This window comes from Mirounga leonina, unplaced genomic scaffold (genome assembly GCF_011800145.1).
Source record: "Mirounga leonina isolate KUSES-001 unplaced genomic scaffold, KU_Mleo_1.0 Mir_129, whole genome shotgun sequence".
Taxonomy (NCBI): Eukaryota; Metazoa; Chordata; class Mammalia; order Carnivora; family Phocidae; genus Mirounga; species Mirounga leonina.
In genome coordinates this window covers 39,682,979-39,698,982 of record NW_023270323.1, presented here as the reverse complement: position 1 = coordinate 39,698,982, position 16,004 = coordinate 39,682,979, and the positions used below count along the sequence as shown (strand labels likewise).

Genomic DNA, 16,004 nt, shown 5'->3' with positions numbered 1-16,004 from the left:
AGAAAAATACTTCATGATTGCGATGACTATTAGATGCTGAAACAAGGAGGAAGAAGGAAGACGTTATAAATCTTCTACCATAGGGATCTGAAGGGCAGTATATACAGCCATCTGTTTAGTGAAAGCTAGATAAAGTACAGCTGGGAATTGATATCCATTTTGTAACTCCATATATACTGAAGGTTTCCTGGGATATCCTTTAAATTGTGTATGTCTCTCGTTACACAAATTTTGAGCTCTATGGTATTACAGAGATAGAGTAAGAAACTAATGCTAAAATAGCATTCTAATTATACAAATCAATTTCAATCAAATGGTTCCAAAATTCAGAAGTTTATTGTAAAATATGTTTTCAGGATAGCATGGAATCAAGTGTAACTGCTGAGGGGCCAGGGGTCACAGATAGAAAATAAACAGCTCTCCCTGAAAGTTATACAAAACACTGAAATATAAAACCACCAGAAGCATTTATGGTTTGATTTTGCTTGGAAATGCAGCCTTCCTGAGGCTAACTTAAACACTGCATCAACATTTATAAACTCAGGAGAGAGCATGGAAGGGAACAGATAGATTACCCCGGTTATCTAGAAGGCAGTATCCAAGGCTGCCAGGGAAGGGGCAGTTCCTTGGTGGGACCACTCTGACTTGGAAAAGAATTTCTGCTCTTAGGGGAGCCTCTAGGTAAAGAAATCCCACCCTGTTGCCACGGACTTTCTCAGCATATCATTCTCCTGGGTTTTTAAACTCCTAGCCCATAGTCTCATGTTGAAGATCCCTTTTATGTTGAGAAAACATAAAAATGAAGAGGAAGAGGAAGAGGAAGAGGCAGATGAGGAAAAAAGAAGAGAAAAAAGATGCACCAATTTAAGTTAAAAATATAGGACCAGAGAGTAGATGCTTGAAGAAGGGATGTTAGAAATTCAGATTCCCATTTTGCCGATGAGGAAAACAGAGAAGCAGAGGCAACTTGAGTTCTGTTTTAGCTGATGGAGTATGAGAGGGAAGCATTTGTTTAGTGACCTTAAAGCGTTCAGGCATTATTAATTATTAACTCAGTGCAAACTCTGTGTCTCTAGATTCTCTACCTTCATACCCCTAAATAGAGGTCTTCTTTAGGTCTCTGCCTTCAGCCCTTCTTCTCAACCATTCTACCTTCTCTCTCTAGTTGATCAACCTTAGATTTCCTTTAGAAATTCACTACTTAGGTTTCAACATAATCATTAGGTAACTAAATCCCAAATCTCTACTTTCACTTCTAGAAACCATTACTCTAGCCACACATTTTCCAACTGAGATGATCAGGGAACAAATCCTTCACACAGAATAATTCCACCCCCACATGTGGCAGTTGCATGACCATTGGTCATTATGTTTATAATGTGACTTACCTGCCCAGGAGACAATAAATAATTCCATCATACTATACCCTGCTTATACAGAATACCTTGAATTTCACAAACACTATGTTTCATATAAATCACCTCATCTAATTATCAGATTACCAGATAATCTGCTAAGCCCCCATTTTGCAGATGGAGAAACAGACTCAGAAAAGTTAAATGACTTATTCATTTGAAGACAAAATATTTTATACATTTCTTATCCCCTATAAGGACTTAATATATAATATGTGCAGATAATAAATATCTTTTAAATGAATAAAAACGATAGTCTATTACCTGTAGATCTGGATAATATACAGAAAAAAATTTCAGTGAGCTTTCTCCCTTTCTATTTTGACACCTAAATATGATTCCAATGATCTCTAGGAAATTGTGCCAATCTTATATCCCAGGGAATGTGGAACTGTTTTAAATGATGGTTCTCAAAGATGTTCCACAGACCTCTGGCTTCCTGAGATACTATCAGGTAGTCAAAAAAGCCAAAGTTATTTTCATAATAGTACTAAGATGTTACTGGATTTTGTTACTGTGTAGTGTTTACACGTGGTACAAAAACAATGGTGGGTAAGGTGCTGGGGCCATCACACCAATACAGGCAGTGGTGCTGAATTACACAAGCAGTCAGTTTCACTTCAGAATGGTCATGATGAAACTGTAAATGCTGTTAATTTTATCAAATCTCAACCCTTAAGAAAACATCAATATCCTGCGTAAAGAAATGGAAAATATACAAAAAGCACTTCTGGTACAAACTGAAGTAAAATGATTGGATTGAGGAAAAGCACTAGGGCAATTACTTGAGTTGTGAAATGAACTAGCCCCTGTTTTCATGGCACACAATTTTTACTGGGAAAGACAAATGAAAAACTCTGATCCTTTACACATTTTCCCAAAAAATGAATGAAGTGGGCCTGTCACTTCAAGGACAATGAAGGTTTGTACTGTCAAGAGCAAAAGTCAAGTTTTCATGTGAAAATTATAATTTTGGAAAGCTTATATCTGCCCCTATATCTTTATATTCCAAATAATTAAACATTTTCTAATGATTTAATTGGGATATCAACAAATATGGTTTTTTTATATAATATCTGTCAACAACCGGAAGATCTGCATAATTTAGAGAACAAACATTTTCCAAGTGACTAATGCACATGGTATAAACAACGTGTGTATAAAAGATCCACATAAAGCACAAGAGAGATCAATGGCTTTTAATGAAATACGGTATGGAAAATCCAATGATACGGTTTCATATTTCACAATGTGATTAAATGTAAGAAATTATCTCTTGTAAAGCTGGTGTAGTATCAAAGAAGAATGCCTTCAATTTTCTGAAAAGGTATTAAAATAGTCCTCCTTTTTCCAAATATATATCTTTCTAGGGCCATTTATTTTTATACACTTCATCCCAAATACTGTAACATAACAGATTAAATGAAGAAGAAAATAAGAGAACACAGCTGTCTTCTATTAAACCAGACATTAGAGGTGGCACAAAAATGTAAAACAGTGCTACTCTACATTATTTTGTTTTATAAAACAGTTATTTTTCATAAAAACATTACTCATGTTCACATGTAATAGGTTTACCGTATTTTTATATTAATAAATATTTTTAAAAATTCTCCCTGCTTGAATTTCTAATGGAATATTGTCTACCTATCAAAGAGTCAATAGATATAATCCACATAAACAAAAGTCTGTGAGGTCCTCAATAATTTTTAAGAATGTAAAGGGGTTCTAAGACCAAAAAGTTTGAGAACTAGTGTTCTCAAAAAGAAATCCATCAAACAAGTATATAATGAATACCAACTGATAGTATTAATTCAAAAATGTACTTATTAATTTCAAGAACATTTATTGGGTATAGAGTAAGTTCAAAGTCTTGTGTTAGGTGTGGAGAATACTAAGAAGCACAGGCAAAAATTCTCAGGGTCTGGTAGTAACTGCTGCAATAGCAATATGAACAAAAACAGTACCAACAGGAACATAAGATGCTGTCTATTAGAGAGGATGGGAAGGGATGAGAGATACACTGGAGAAAGTGTCAGATAAGATAAAGCCATGAGACTGAATGGGTATTTCAGTTTTTTGTGGGGAAGGGAGGGATAGAAGTAGGCTTTAAGATCAGTGGCAATCATATAACTGAGTATCTATGTACAAGGCACAACAGGGGATACAAAAATATCTAGTCTTCTAGGAAACTAGAAGTAAGTAACAGAAGGCATTAAACAATTATCAGAAAAAAGAAGATAATCAGGGATGGCCTCCCAGCAGAATTCTACCAAACATATAAAGAAGAATTAACACCTATTCTCCTGAAACTGTTTCAAAAAATAGAAATGGAAGGAAAATTCCCAAAGTCATTCTATGAGGCCAGCATTACCTTGATCCCAAAACCAGACAAAGACCCCATCAAAAAGGAGAATTACAGACCAATATCCATGACAAACATGGATGCAAAAATTCTTGTCAAGATACTAGGTAATAGGATCCAATAGTACATTAAAAGGATTATTCACCACAACCAAGTGGGATTTATTCCTGGGCTGCAAGGGCAGTTCATCAGCATCCACAAATCAATCAATGTGATAAACCACATTATTAAAAGAAAGGACAAGAACCATATGATCTTCTCAGTAGATGCAGAAAAAGCATTTGACAAAATACAGCATCCTTTGTTAATAAAAACTCTCTGCAGTATAGGGATAGAAGGATCATACCTCAATATCATAAAAGCCATATATGAAAAACACAGCAAATATCATTCTCAATGGGGAAAACTGAGAGGTTTTCCCCTAAGGTCAGGAACATGGCAGGGATGTCCACTTTCACCACTGTTGTTCAGCATAGTACTGGAAGTCCTAGCCTCGGCAATCAGCCGGCAAAAAGAAATAAAATGCATCCAAATCAGCAAAGAAGAAGTCAAACTTCCACTCTTTTCAGATGACATGATACTCTATGTAGAAAACCCAAAAGACTCCACCCCAAAATTGCTAGAATTCATATAGGAATTCAGCAAAGTGGCAGGATTTAAAAATCAATGCACAGAAGTCAGCTGTTTCTGTACACTAACAATGAGGCAGAAGAAAGAAAAATCAAGGAATCAATCCCATTTACAACTAAACCCCAAACCATAAGAAACCTAGGAATAAACCTAGCCAAAAAGGTAAAGGATCTCTACTCTGAAAACTACAGAACACTCATAAAAGAAATTAAGGAAGACACAAAGAAATGGAAAAATGTTCCATGCTCATGGATTGGAAGAACAAATATTGTTAAAATGTCTATGCTACCCAAAGCAATATACACACATTCAATGCAATCTCTATCAAAATACCATCAACATACTTCACAGAGCTGGAACAAACAATCCTAAAATTTGTATGGAGACAGAAAAGACCCTGAATAGCCAAAGGAATGTTGAAAAAGAAAACCAAAGCTGGTGGCCATCACAATTCCAGACTTCAAGCTCTATTACAAAGCTGTAATCATCAAGACAGTATGGTAGTGGCACAAAAACAGACACATAGATCAATGGAACAAAATAGAGAACCCAGAAATGGACTCTCAACTCTATGGTCAACTAATCTTTGACAAAGCAGGAAAGAATATCCAATGGAAAAAAGACAGTCTCTTCAACAAATGGTGTTGGGAAAATTGGACAGCCACATGCAGAAGAATGAAACTAGACCATTTCCTTACACCATACACAAAAATAGACTCAAAATGGATGAAAGACCTAAATGTGAGACAGTAATCCATCAAAATCCTTGAGGAGAACACAGGCAACAACCTCTTTGACATCAACCGCAGCAACTTCTTGCTAGACATGTCTCCAAAGGCAAGAGAAACAAAAGCAAAAATGAACTATTGGGACTTCATCAAGATAAAAACCTTTTACACAGCAAAGAAAACAGCCAACAAAACTAAAAGGCAACTATGGAATGAGAGAAGATATTTGCAAATGTCTTATCAGATAAAGGGCTAGTATCCAAAATCTATAAAGAACTTGTCAAACTCAACACCCAAAGAACAAAGAATCCAATCAAGAAACGGGCAGAAGACATGAACAGACATTTCTCCAAAGAAGACATCCAAATGGCCAAAAGACACATGAAAAAGTACTCAGTGTCACTCGACATTAGGGAAATACAAATCAAAACCACAATGATAAATACCTAGTAGTGCAATTGCTGGTATTTACCCAAAGGATACAAACATAGTGATCCAAAGGGGCACCTGCACCCCAATATTTATAGTAGCAATGTCCACAAGAGCCAAACTATGGAAAGAGCCCAGATGTCCATTGACAGATGAATGGATAAAGAAGATGTGATATATATATACACACACATACACACAATAGAGTATCACTTAACCATCTAAAAATATGAAATCTTACCATTTACAATGATATGGGTGGAACTAGAGAGTATTATGCTAAGTGAAATAAGTCAGTCAGAGAAAAACAATGATCATATTTCACTCATATGTGGAATTTAAGAAACAAAACAGATGAACATAGGGGAAGGAAGGACAAATAAAATAAGATAAAAATTAAAAGGGAGGCAAACCATAAGAGATGCTGAACTCTAGGAAACAAACTGAGGGTTGCTGGAGGGGAAGTGGGTAGCGGGAAGGGATAATTGGGTGATGGGCATTAAGGAGGGCATTTGATATAATGAGCACTGGGTGTTATATGCAACTGATGAATCACTAAATTCTATCCCTGAAACTAATTAAAAAAAAAAAAAAGATAATCAGAAGAGCAGAGTGACATGATGACCAAGGGAAAAGAACCCAAGGAGGACACTTGGGTGGCTCAGTCAGTTAAGTGTCTGACTTCGACTAGGTTCATGATTTCAGGGTCCTGAGATCAAGCCCTGCATCAGGGAGTTTGCTTGTCCCTCTTCCTCTGCCCCTCTCCCAACTCGTGCACATGCACGCTCTCTCTCTCTCAAATAAATAAATCAATAAAATCTTAAAAAAAAAAAAGAAAAGAAAAGAAAAAAGAACCCAAGGGAGAAGACATGATTGGATGCTACACACACATCAAAAGGAACAAGAATTATCAGAAAGGGAATTTGTAAATAGAAATATTAAATAGGCATTGTCCCTCTATTACTCATCCACACTCATTAAAAGCAATCCATTCCCAAGTACTAAGCCATCCTCTATGTACCAAGCTAAACAGCCAGGGAAGAATATGGTATGGACACTACCTAGCAGGTTTCAGATCCACACACATTTAGCTACAATTGCACTGTGGTAACAAGAAAAAGAGCTGTGAGTCCTCAGAAGCCAGAGCAATCAATTCAGCCTGCTGAGGAAGGGCATAGGAAGAAAAGCAGAAGGAGATTAGATATGGTTTCACAGAGAAAGTGACTTCTACATTAGATCCTGAAAAGTAAGATGGGCTTTGAAAAGAAAGATGTGTGTGTGTGTGTGTGTGTGTATGCATGCACACGTGTGCACTCGAAAGTGAATGGTTATATTAGTCAAGGTCTGGGCAGGAAAGAGATGGCACATTCAAACAAGGAAAATAAGGCAAGCTTAATGATGGGACTTTTTATAAGAATGCAGGTTAAGGAAACCAACAAGGGACGAGTAGAAGGATGCAACCAATAGCACCCTGGCAAGGAAGAAGACAGATAAATGATACCCTAACGACATTCTCCTCTCACCCTCTAAAACCCCTGCCGGTGCCTCCCATTGGCCGAATCTACCTGAGAGGTCAAGGACAGGGAAGCCTGTTGAGGTAGTCCAAAATGGTTAGTCTCCAGAAGCACAGTAGAGAAGGGGGACGTGGATCTGCAGGGACAATCAAATGGGAAGATTGCAGGCAAAGACAAGAAAGATCTGGCTCTGCAGGAGTTCCTGCTGGGATATGGGGAGAAGGGAGGGAAGCCAGTGGGAAAGGATGGGGAAAACATCCAGCCAGACGGCAGAGGAATTTTATAATCAGCATGCTGAGGAGGTCGGCCACTCTCTTGAGGCAGTGGGGGCCCACCCAAGGGTTTTAAGCGCAGGAATGGCACAATCATCTCTGTGTCTCAGTAGTTTGATTCCTCTATCTAGACAGAGGCCTGATACAGAAGTCAGCAGACCCAGGTTTGTATCCTGGCTTACTTGCTGTAAGACTGTATCAGTCTGGGCCCAGAAAGGCACAAGACACAGCAGTTATCTGAACAGAGAAAATGTAACGCGCAAAACTGTTAACTGCATCCCTGACAGGGTACAAAGAGAACTCCAAGGTATCGTAGCCATGGCAACTGCTGGAAGCAGATCCCACCACTGGACAGAGGAAACAAAGGGAAGAGGTCGGAATTATTAAAACTGAGAAACACAGGGACGTGTGACTGAAACTCAGACGTCCGAGAACTGAGCCCTCCTTGGCTGCGCGGGCACCTCTGCAGGGGCAGGCCTACGAAGCCGCTCCTGCACCGGGCGGCGGACTGCACAGTGGATTCAGCCGCTATGGCCACGCGGCCCGGAGCTGCTGTGGTGCCGGGGTGCCCGCCTGACCCTGACGAGCAGAAGGGAAGGCGGCAGGAAGCAGAGAGGAAGGGGCACGTGGCTCCTTCCCTGCCAGCCTTGCCCTCTCCCTCTAGCAGGGAGCCAGCCGGAGCGTTACAGATGGGAAGGGTGAGGTGAGAGCTGAGAGACAATAACTTCACAACTGGCAGGGGAATCCTGGCAAAGAAACGGCACCTTTTTGGGTCTCAGTCTTTCCTGTCTGTGAAATGGGAGTAAAAAAAGAAAGTAACAAATTCAAAAGATTATTGAAAGCATTGCATGAAACAAACCGTGTAAAACTCTGCTAAGCGGCGCGTGGGTGGCTCAGTTGGTTAAGCGGCTGCCTTCGGCTCAGGTCATGATCCCAGCGTCCTGGGATCGAGTCCCACATCGGGCTCCCCGCTCAGCGGGCTGCTTCTCCTTCTGCCCACTGCTCTCCCTGCTTGTGCTCTCTCTCTCTGACAAATAAGTAAATAAAACTTAAAAAAAAAAAACCAAAAAAACCCTCTGTTAAAAAATCAATTCCCTTCCCCATTCCTCAAATTGTGGTGACAGCATCTATATGAAGACAAGGAAGTGTGACAGTTAATAATCCGTGTATGTGTCCTGTGAGGCAGCCAGATTTTCTCATCTTTTATAAATTACTATATATCACATGGTATGTGGGTCTTACTGGATTTTTTGCAGTTTGACAATTTCCCCACTCATTTCACACACACACACACACACACACGGATGTGTATGCACACATGCTCCCCTTAGTCCCAGATAAAATTCTCCAAAATGAAGGCAAAAGATATTAATGTGATCAAAGTGTAGTTGTTATCCAGTCAGAACTGGATGAACTCAAGTACCAATAAAGGAAACACAGTATCCTCAACGATGTTGAAAAAAGTATAGATTGAGTAAGACTGTAGAGTGCTTTGATTTATTGCTGTTTTTTTGTTTTTGTTTTTGTTTTTGTTTTTAAAGATTTTATTTATTTACTTGAGACAGAGAGAATGAGAGACAGAGAGCATGAGAGGGAGGAGGGTCAGAGGGAGAAGCAGACTCCCCGCCGAGCAGGGAGCCCGATGCGGGACGCGATCCAGGGACTCCAGGATCATGACCTGAGCCGAAGGCAGTTGCTTAACCAACTGAGCCACCCAGGCGCCCTTATTGCTGTTTTTTAAAGCCAGTAGTATGAAGTGGTAAAGGAGGAAATGATACTAAGTGTGGCATTGGTGGGAAGCAAAACTCACTAATTTCATCTGGAGCTTCATTAGGAGAAGTATAGTATCCAAAAAGAGGTAAGACCAAGACACTGTTCTTCAGCTCTGGACATCACATTTTCGGAGGGACATGAACAAACTAGGGCTATGTCTATGGCTCCAAACTAGAGGCAACTGCAATGGTAAAGGGAGCAAAAGGCCTTTTTTCACAAACGGTTGAAAGAACTCATCCCATTTAATAGTATATGAAGCGACACTACAGTGCCCAGAACTTGGAGGGTAAATTAAGATGTATCTCAATGTAATGGATCAGATTATCATCTGAAAATGTAGCTCAAAAGATTTTTCTACAGAAGTGACCACAGAAGCTTGGAAATCCCAATACAAGCAACATGATTTGGGGGGTGAACAGACTCAGGGACAAGGTGACAGAATGTAATCATCACTAAGCTGAAAATGGGAAAACTATTTAGAATTCTGCATAAAAAGAGAATGTGTTATCAAAAGGGAGATACTCAGCATAAAGACTAGAAAAGGACAAGTGAATTGGGAAGAATGAGTAAGCATATTTCCCAGAAAGAAAGGGGAAAATCATCAAACGCAGTTTGTTTGCTTTGATTGCCCTCTTGTCAAACAACCTTCTTATAATCTGGTTTCCCGTGTAGATTCCTTCTCCCAGACTTCTGCTTCTAGGCCCACTGCACACCAATCCCAGCCTGCTTCCGTCAGGACCTTCACTGTGCTCAGAGTTTTCTTTCTTCTTCAATATTCCAGGAAATAGGTATTTTCCCTATTTTTCTGGATAGAGAAATTGAAGTTTGGCTGTTCAGTGACAGAACCAGACATAGCTGGTTTTGCACCCCATCATAATCACATGCACAAGGCAGCAGTGAGTCTAGAAGTGAATGCTACAAAGAAGTCAAGGAGGATGAGGACTGAGAAAAACAAACTTCTATTTAGTGGTCTGGGAGACTTTTTTTTTTTAATTTTATTTTATTATGTTATGTTAGTCACCATACAATACATCATTAGTTTTTGATGTAGTGATCCATGATTCATTGTTTTCCTATAACACCCAGTGCTCCATGCAGTACGTGCCCTCCTTAATACCCATCACTGGGCTAACCCATCCCCCCACCCCTTCCCCTCTAAAACCCTCAGTTTGTTTCTCAGAGTCCATAGTCTCTCATGGTTCATCTCTCCCTTCAATTTCCCCCCCTTCTCCTAATGTCCTCCATGCTATTCCTTATGTACCACAAATAAGTGAAACCATATGATAATTGACTTTCTCTGCTTGACTTATTTCACTTAGCATTTAGTAAAAAAGTGTCAGAAGACAGACTGCACTAGATTAATAAGCAAGAAAATAATGAAGAAACAGAATAAATCAAGCATAGAATACTTTGCCAAGAAATCTGGCTGCAAAAGAAAGATGTCATAGAAATCTGTTTTCCTTCAGCTCCAATGTGATCTTCCTGCCACCCATTAAACACTGGGAAGTATGTCCATTCTGCAGAGAGCAAGAGGACAAACTGGTGAAAATCCTCCAACCACAGAAGGACTCCAGAGAGACAGATTCTGTGTAAAATGTTGAAACTGAGACAGGTATCTTCTACTCATTTCTTCTGTAAATGGACATTTTGGATCCAAACAAATGGGTTTCTCAGAGTCTACTTCTTTTGTACTTTCAGGATACATTTTTCATCTTGAAAGCCAATGGGAAAAAATCAATTCAGCTTACAATGTTTTAAAAATCACTTTTTTGGAACACATTTATTTAGCTAACTGACAATTTAATAACAAGCTCTTGGAAATACGGCATGTGTTTATATGTGAAATGATAAAATGAACTTTTTCTTTGTTTTAGCAATTAAACTTTTTTCCTTTCACAGAATGGTGTTTCTTTCTATTGATGTTCATAAGGTTTTAATATGATTTTACCTTGTACTGAGAAATTTTATATTTAAGATCTGAGGTTAGAATCACGGGTTCACTCTTAGTCAATTTAAATACAAGAGAATCCTCAATCTTGAGTTAAAATTTCTGTTTAATGTCTCAAAAGTATTAGAAACCTCTATCACAGAAAAATGTATACTTCAGTAGAATTTACAGTAGGGGTTGGGAGAATTGTACATAGTTTAAAGCATATTTCATAGTTTTAAATGGTGTTAGAAAAAGCATTCCAGCCATTTAAGAGGCCAGAGCATGATTTTTTTTATGATAAGCTATGTGATAAGGAATTTTCAAATACCAGTGTTTTATTATGTTTAAGCTCCAGATCTTTTCTTACTGTTCATGGTGATATATCTGTTGGTATATGAAAATGAGACACACCAGAAATTCTGACTAGTGATAGGAAGCAGAAACGGAGAGCCGCACTGTTAAGCTTTTACCAAATTACAGTTGGCACATGGATAAAGTGTGATTTCGGCCAATGTTTTCAGTTCTTCTTACAACCAAAGTTTGCTAACAACTGTCTGTATCTTTCCTTCTTTTTTCTCTCCCCATGTCTGGAGTTTGGGGAGAATGTAAATCATTTCATCTGAGGCTTTTTTCTCCCCTTTGTTCAACAGAAAACTCAAACATTTAAATTTGAATTCATGGGGTTACCTGTCTTTTTTAACAATTTATTTCTCGCTTTGATATTTTTAAAAAGATACAGTCCTTTAGAAAAGTAAAGTGTGTTGATCTTTCAGGAGTCCTATATTGAGCAATAAAAATTGATTTATGCTCTGTGATAGCATCGTTAGGTTACATCATTGAACTGCAATATAAATTAACCTTATCACCAAAACCTTTGTGCAATCCTACTTTTCTTGATTCACAATATGAATCTGTTCTTGTTTTACCATTCTCGTGGATAAGGAACTCTATACAGTAGACACACTTGTTATTAATGTGTATCTAGAACTGTGGAAAGAGAGAGAGAGGAAGGAAGGAAGGAAGTTGAGGGAGGGAGGGAGGGAGGGTAGGAGAGGAGGTGTTCGTTCCCAAAGTTGAGTCTAAAAAAGGGGGTCACTGTTGACCCCTGAGGGCAGTGTGTCCCTACTCCTTGCCTACTCTTTCAACAATTTACAAATGTCTTCGATACTTTCACTGAGATGCCATGCTGGCTAGATTGGCCCACAGTTCAGAGAAGCTCAAATCAACTTCCTTGGAGCCCATGGTTACTGTCTGTCCTAGAGGTGGACATGCTTACCCATACTCATCTTGATTGGCAGGTTTTCTCTGCTTGCTGCTTCCACTAGATGTCTCCGGACTTCCATCACTGCCTCTTTGTGCTTGGTGCTCAGTAAGGCTTCCCACAGAGCTCTGGCAGCTGGGTCACTGCAATAAAACCACAAAAGAGCTTTAGAATAAATGTCTACTGGATAACGAGAAGAGTCAAAAGCAAAATAATTTCTTAAATATCCTTTCTGAGCACTAATATAGTCTTTCCTTCTGATAGGCTTTAAGTACTAAGATTAAATAAAGAATATCTAATCCACTTTACTCAGCACAAAATATTGAGAAATTAAGGAAATAATAAAATCAACACCCCCTTTTTTGGGGGGCAAGGGTGGGAAGAAAAGCTACATTGTGTTATGAGAAGTGTGAGAAAAGTGTATGATAAATTGTTTTGAGATTTGCATTCAAAAATATTTCAGAGTATAATTCAACATTGCTAGAGTAACATATAAATGGTTTATAAGCCCAAATTAAAAACATGTCTAAAAATGATTTATCAGTGATTATAAGCTTATATGTTTGAGATAGTATACTTGTCAGGGAAACACAAAGCAATCAGCAATGAGAATTCCTGTGTAAAAACTACTCAATAGACTTCCTAATGAATGGGTTTTGTACTGAATGAAAGTCAGGAATTAGGCTAAGTGACTGTGGCCTTAAGTAGCCCACTTTGGGCCTTAGGTTGTAAGGATGGCACTTCTGAAGCCTTTACAATTAAAGGCTTGATCCAGCACGAAGCACTGCATTATGCAGGGTCTCATCTGGGCTCACTTTTCCAACAGCCCTCTATCTCACCCACCATGCTATGTCCAAATTATAAATGAGTACAGTGTTCTTTCCGGAAGATCTCTGCATGTAGCCAAGTATACACATTTGTAGTAATGCTTTAAAAACGGAGTATAAAAAAACAAAGCTGATGTCTGTCCCTTTCTAAGGACATTTTCCCTCCACTTAAAGTCCCACTAACACCTCCTACCATCCAGTGAGCAACAGTTTGAAAATGAATGCATTTTTTAGAGTTTAGTTTTAAAAGTTATATCTAATATGACATTAATTTAACTCGAAAGTTATACCTAATAAGGTGTATCTTTCAAGTTTGAATTTCATTTAGAATAATGGAATGATGTGTTGCAGCACTGAGTTTAATATCTGGCACACAATAATCTTTCATTTAGTAGTGCTGTTTTTATTACCACCTATTTTTTTCTGAGTGAACTGACATCACTGACCAACATATTCTACTTGTTTTGCTCTAATCAAAACTGTCATCATTATAACTCAGCATCCAATATTCTAAGTTTAATCTGAATGAGCCAGTAAACTATACGCCAAGTGCTCATTTAAGTGGTTGCAACATAGATCAAAATGAGGCACACGCTCTCAATGACTTAGAGTCTGAAAGAAGAGGCTGGAAAATTCTCCCCCCCAAAAATGTGATAAGAAGCAGGTCCATGCTTGCATAGCTTTTTCTGGTAGCACAGAGCAAGGGCTCTAATCCTGGCTAGAAGGACAGGGACTCAAAGAATGATTTCCACTGGAAATGATGAGCAAGTACAGAGATATGTAAGCTCTGAAAGCAGCCACGGCAAGAAGTTGTAACTCAGTCTGGGAAGGAAAGCGATCAAGTCTTCAAGGATATAAAAATCTTTCTAAACAAGAAAACAAGAGAGAGAAGGATATTTCAGATATTTCATTTCAGTACAAAGTCCCACATACATGGCACTGAAGAGTACTGTTTTGCTCCATGCCTGGATGCAAGGGAGGGGCAGCAGAAGGAAGGGTAAAAGTGGAGGAAGGAGCTACTACATATGGCCCTGCGCTCCCTGCCAAGGCTTATCCTTCCGTAGGTGACAGGAAGCCAAGGAGTATGCAACGATTTCACATTCTGAAAAGAGCAGCATAGCTTAGCAGTAATGAAAATGGTCTTTATCATCATTCAAAACTAGGTCTATATCCTATGGGGCTTTGGGAAAGCTACATACTGTCCCCCAAACTCTGAAGGCAATAGAGAACCACTAAAGTATTCTGAGAAGGGGAGGTATACTCCCAGGTTCCCCAATATGGTCCACAATTGTTCCCTACCTTTTGTTCTCCAAAGCACCTCTCCCCAAGCCACACGAATTTCTCACATATTCTCAACTCAACACACAACTTCTAGAGTAGAACTTCTCTGCCCTCCACTTTTCTATGAGAGTATGCATTTTGCTAATACAGAGTGTCTCCAAAATCACAGTAGGTTATGTAATACTGTGATTGGCCCACCGGATTAGTGTAGTGGTTAAAATGTGGGCTTTGGGGTCAGATAAAATCTGGGTTCAAACTCTGACCATTCTCCCCTTCACCCCTAGCAACTACACAGCCTCTCTGATCTTCCTCAGGCACTCCAAGCACAGGGACCTCTTCTCCTTTGCCAGGAATGTTCTTCCTCTACAAATATCCCTCTCTCTCTTCCAGTGTCTGCTAAAACTTTGCCTTCTCAGAGAGGTTCCCCCTTACTATCCCATATAAAGAAGTAACGACAGCCCATCCGGGCACCTTACCCTGGCACTCCTCCCCCTTCCTGGGCCTTACTGTTCTACATAATCTTTATTATCAACTGACTGAGCATATGCTTCCATGTTTATCTGTTTGTTGTCTATCTCCCTCCCAGAAGGTAAGGTCCTTCTCGGAAAGTAGGTCCTTGTTTTACTCATTGCTAAGTCCCCACTCCCTAGAACAGTGCCAGGCTCCATGGTAGTTATACTCAATAAATACTGAATAAGTGAATGAATAACACTTGCTAGTTGTACAACCGTGTGCATGTAACTGTTTCCCTCCATTTTCTCATCCGTGAGAGGGTTAAATATGATAATGCACATAAAGCACTTTCCTGATTCACAATTATTGTTATGGTTGTTGACTACTTCTATGATACTGTCAATGTGATCAAGGGTTTGTAATATATTCAGCTACTTCACTTAATGACACTGAGTATTTTTTTCATACAATCCTGATTTGTTCATATGTATTAAAGTCACATGGGGCTTATACACTCTGGCTGTTTTCTACTGAAACATTTTATAAGAAATACACAAGGTTTTCATGATCTCTAACACTGATGCAGAGTCAGGTCATGTTTCCTTGAAAATTGTTTTGCTGATATAAACAATTCTGATTGTCTAGACATGTGTGACAGTTTCTAATGTTTCTTCCTGAACAAAACAGTTTCCTAAACACACCAAACTGACCCCCACATCATACATGGTCATTTTAAGTTTACCAAGTTAACATGCATGAACAAATTCTGGCTCTCCGAATGACTGGCACTAAAGGGGATCAAATTGTACTTACTGGCCGCTCTGCTGTGTCATGCACCCACTTCTCCAAGTCACTCTGTTACTGCTGCGTTGTAGTTTGCACACTTACTCTTATGTCAGCATCTGAGTTGAATGTGGGAATTAATCACTGCCTTTCTTTAATATGCTCATAAAAATTGATCCAATAGACATTTCACACTATTGAAGTTTCATATGAAATCAATTCCTGATGTCAAATTTTGTAAGTCAAGAGAAGTTAATTAAAATCCACACTATAATCTTAACAGTGTATTCTGTGCAATTCTTTATCCTTTCCAACTGTGCAAATGTTCTATTTTCCTAATGAC

At 38.9% G+C, this 16,004-nt stretch overlaps 1 protein-coding gene across 1 annotated transcript in view; it reads right to left on the bottom strand.

Annotated features, from left to right (window-relative positions):
• Positions 1-16,004, bottom strand: part of SCFD2 (sec1 family domain containing 2) — a 432,834-nt gene that overhangs the window by 338,758 nt on the left and 78,072 nt on the right. Inside the window, exon 3 of the mRNA XM_035004995.1 lies at positions 12,333-12,460. Coding sequence (XP_034860886.1) covers positions 12,333-12,460 — 128 coding nt within the window. The remainder of the gene's footprint in view (positions 1-12,332; positions 12,461-16,004) is intronic.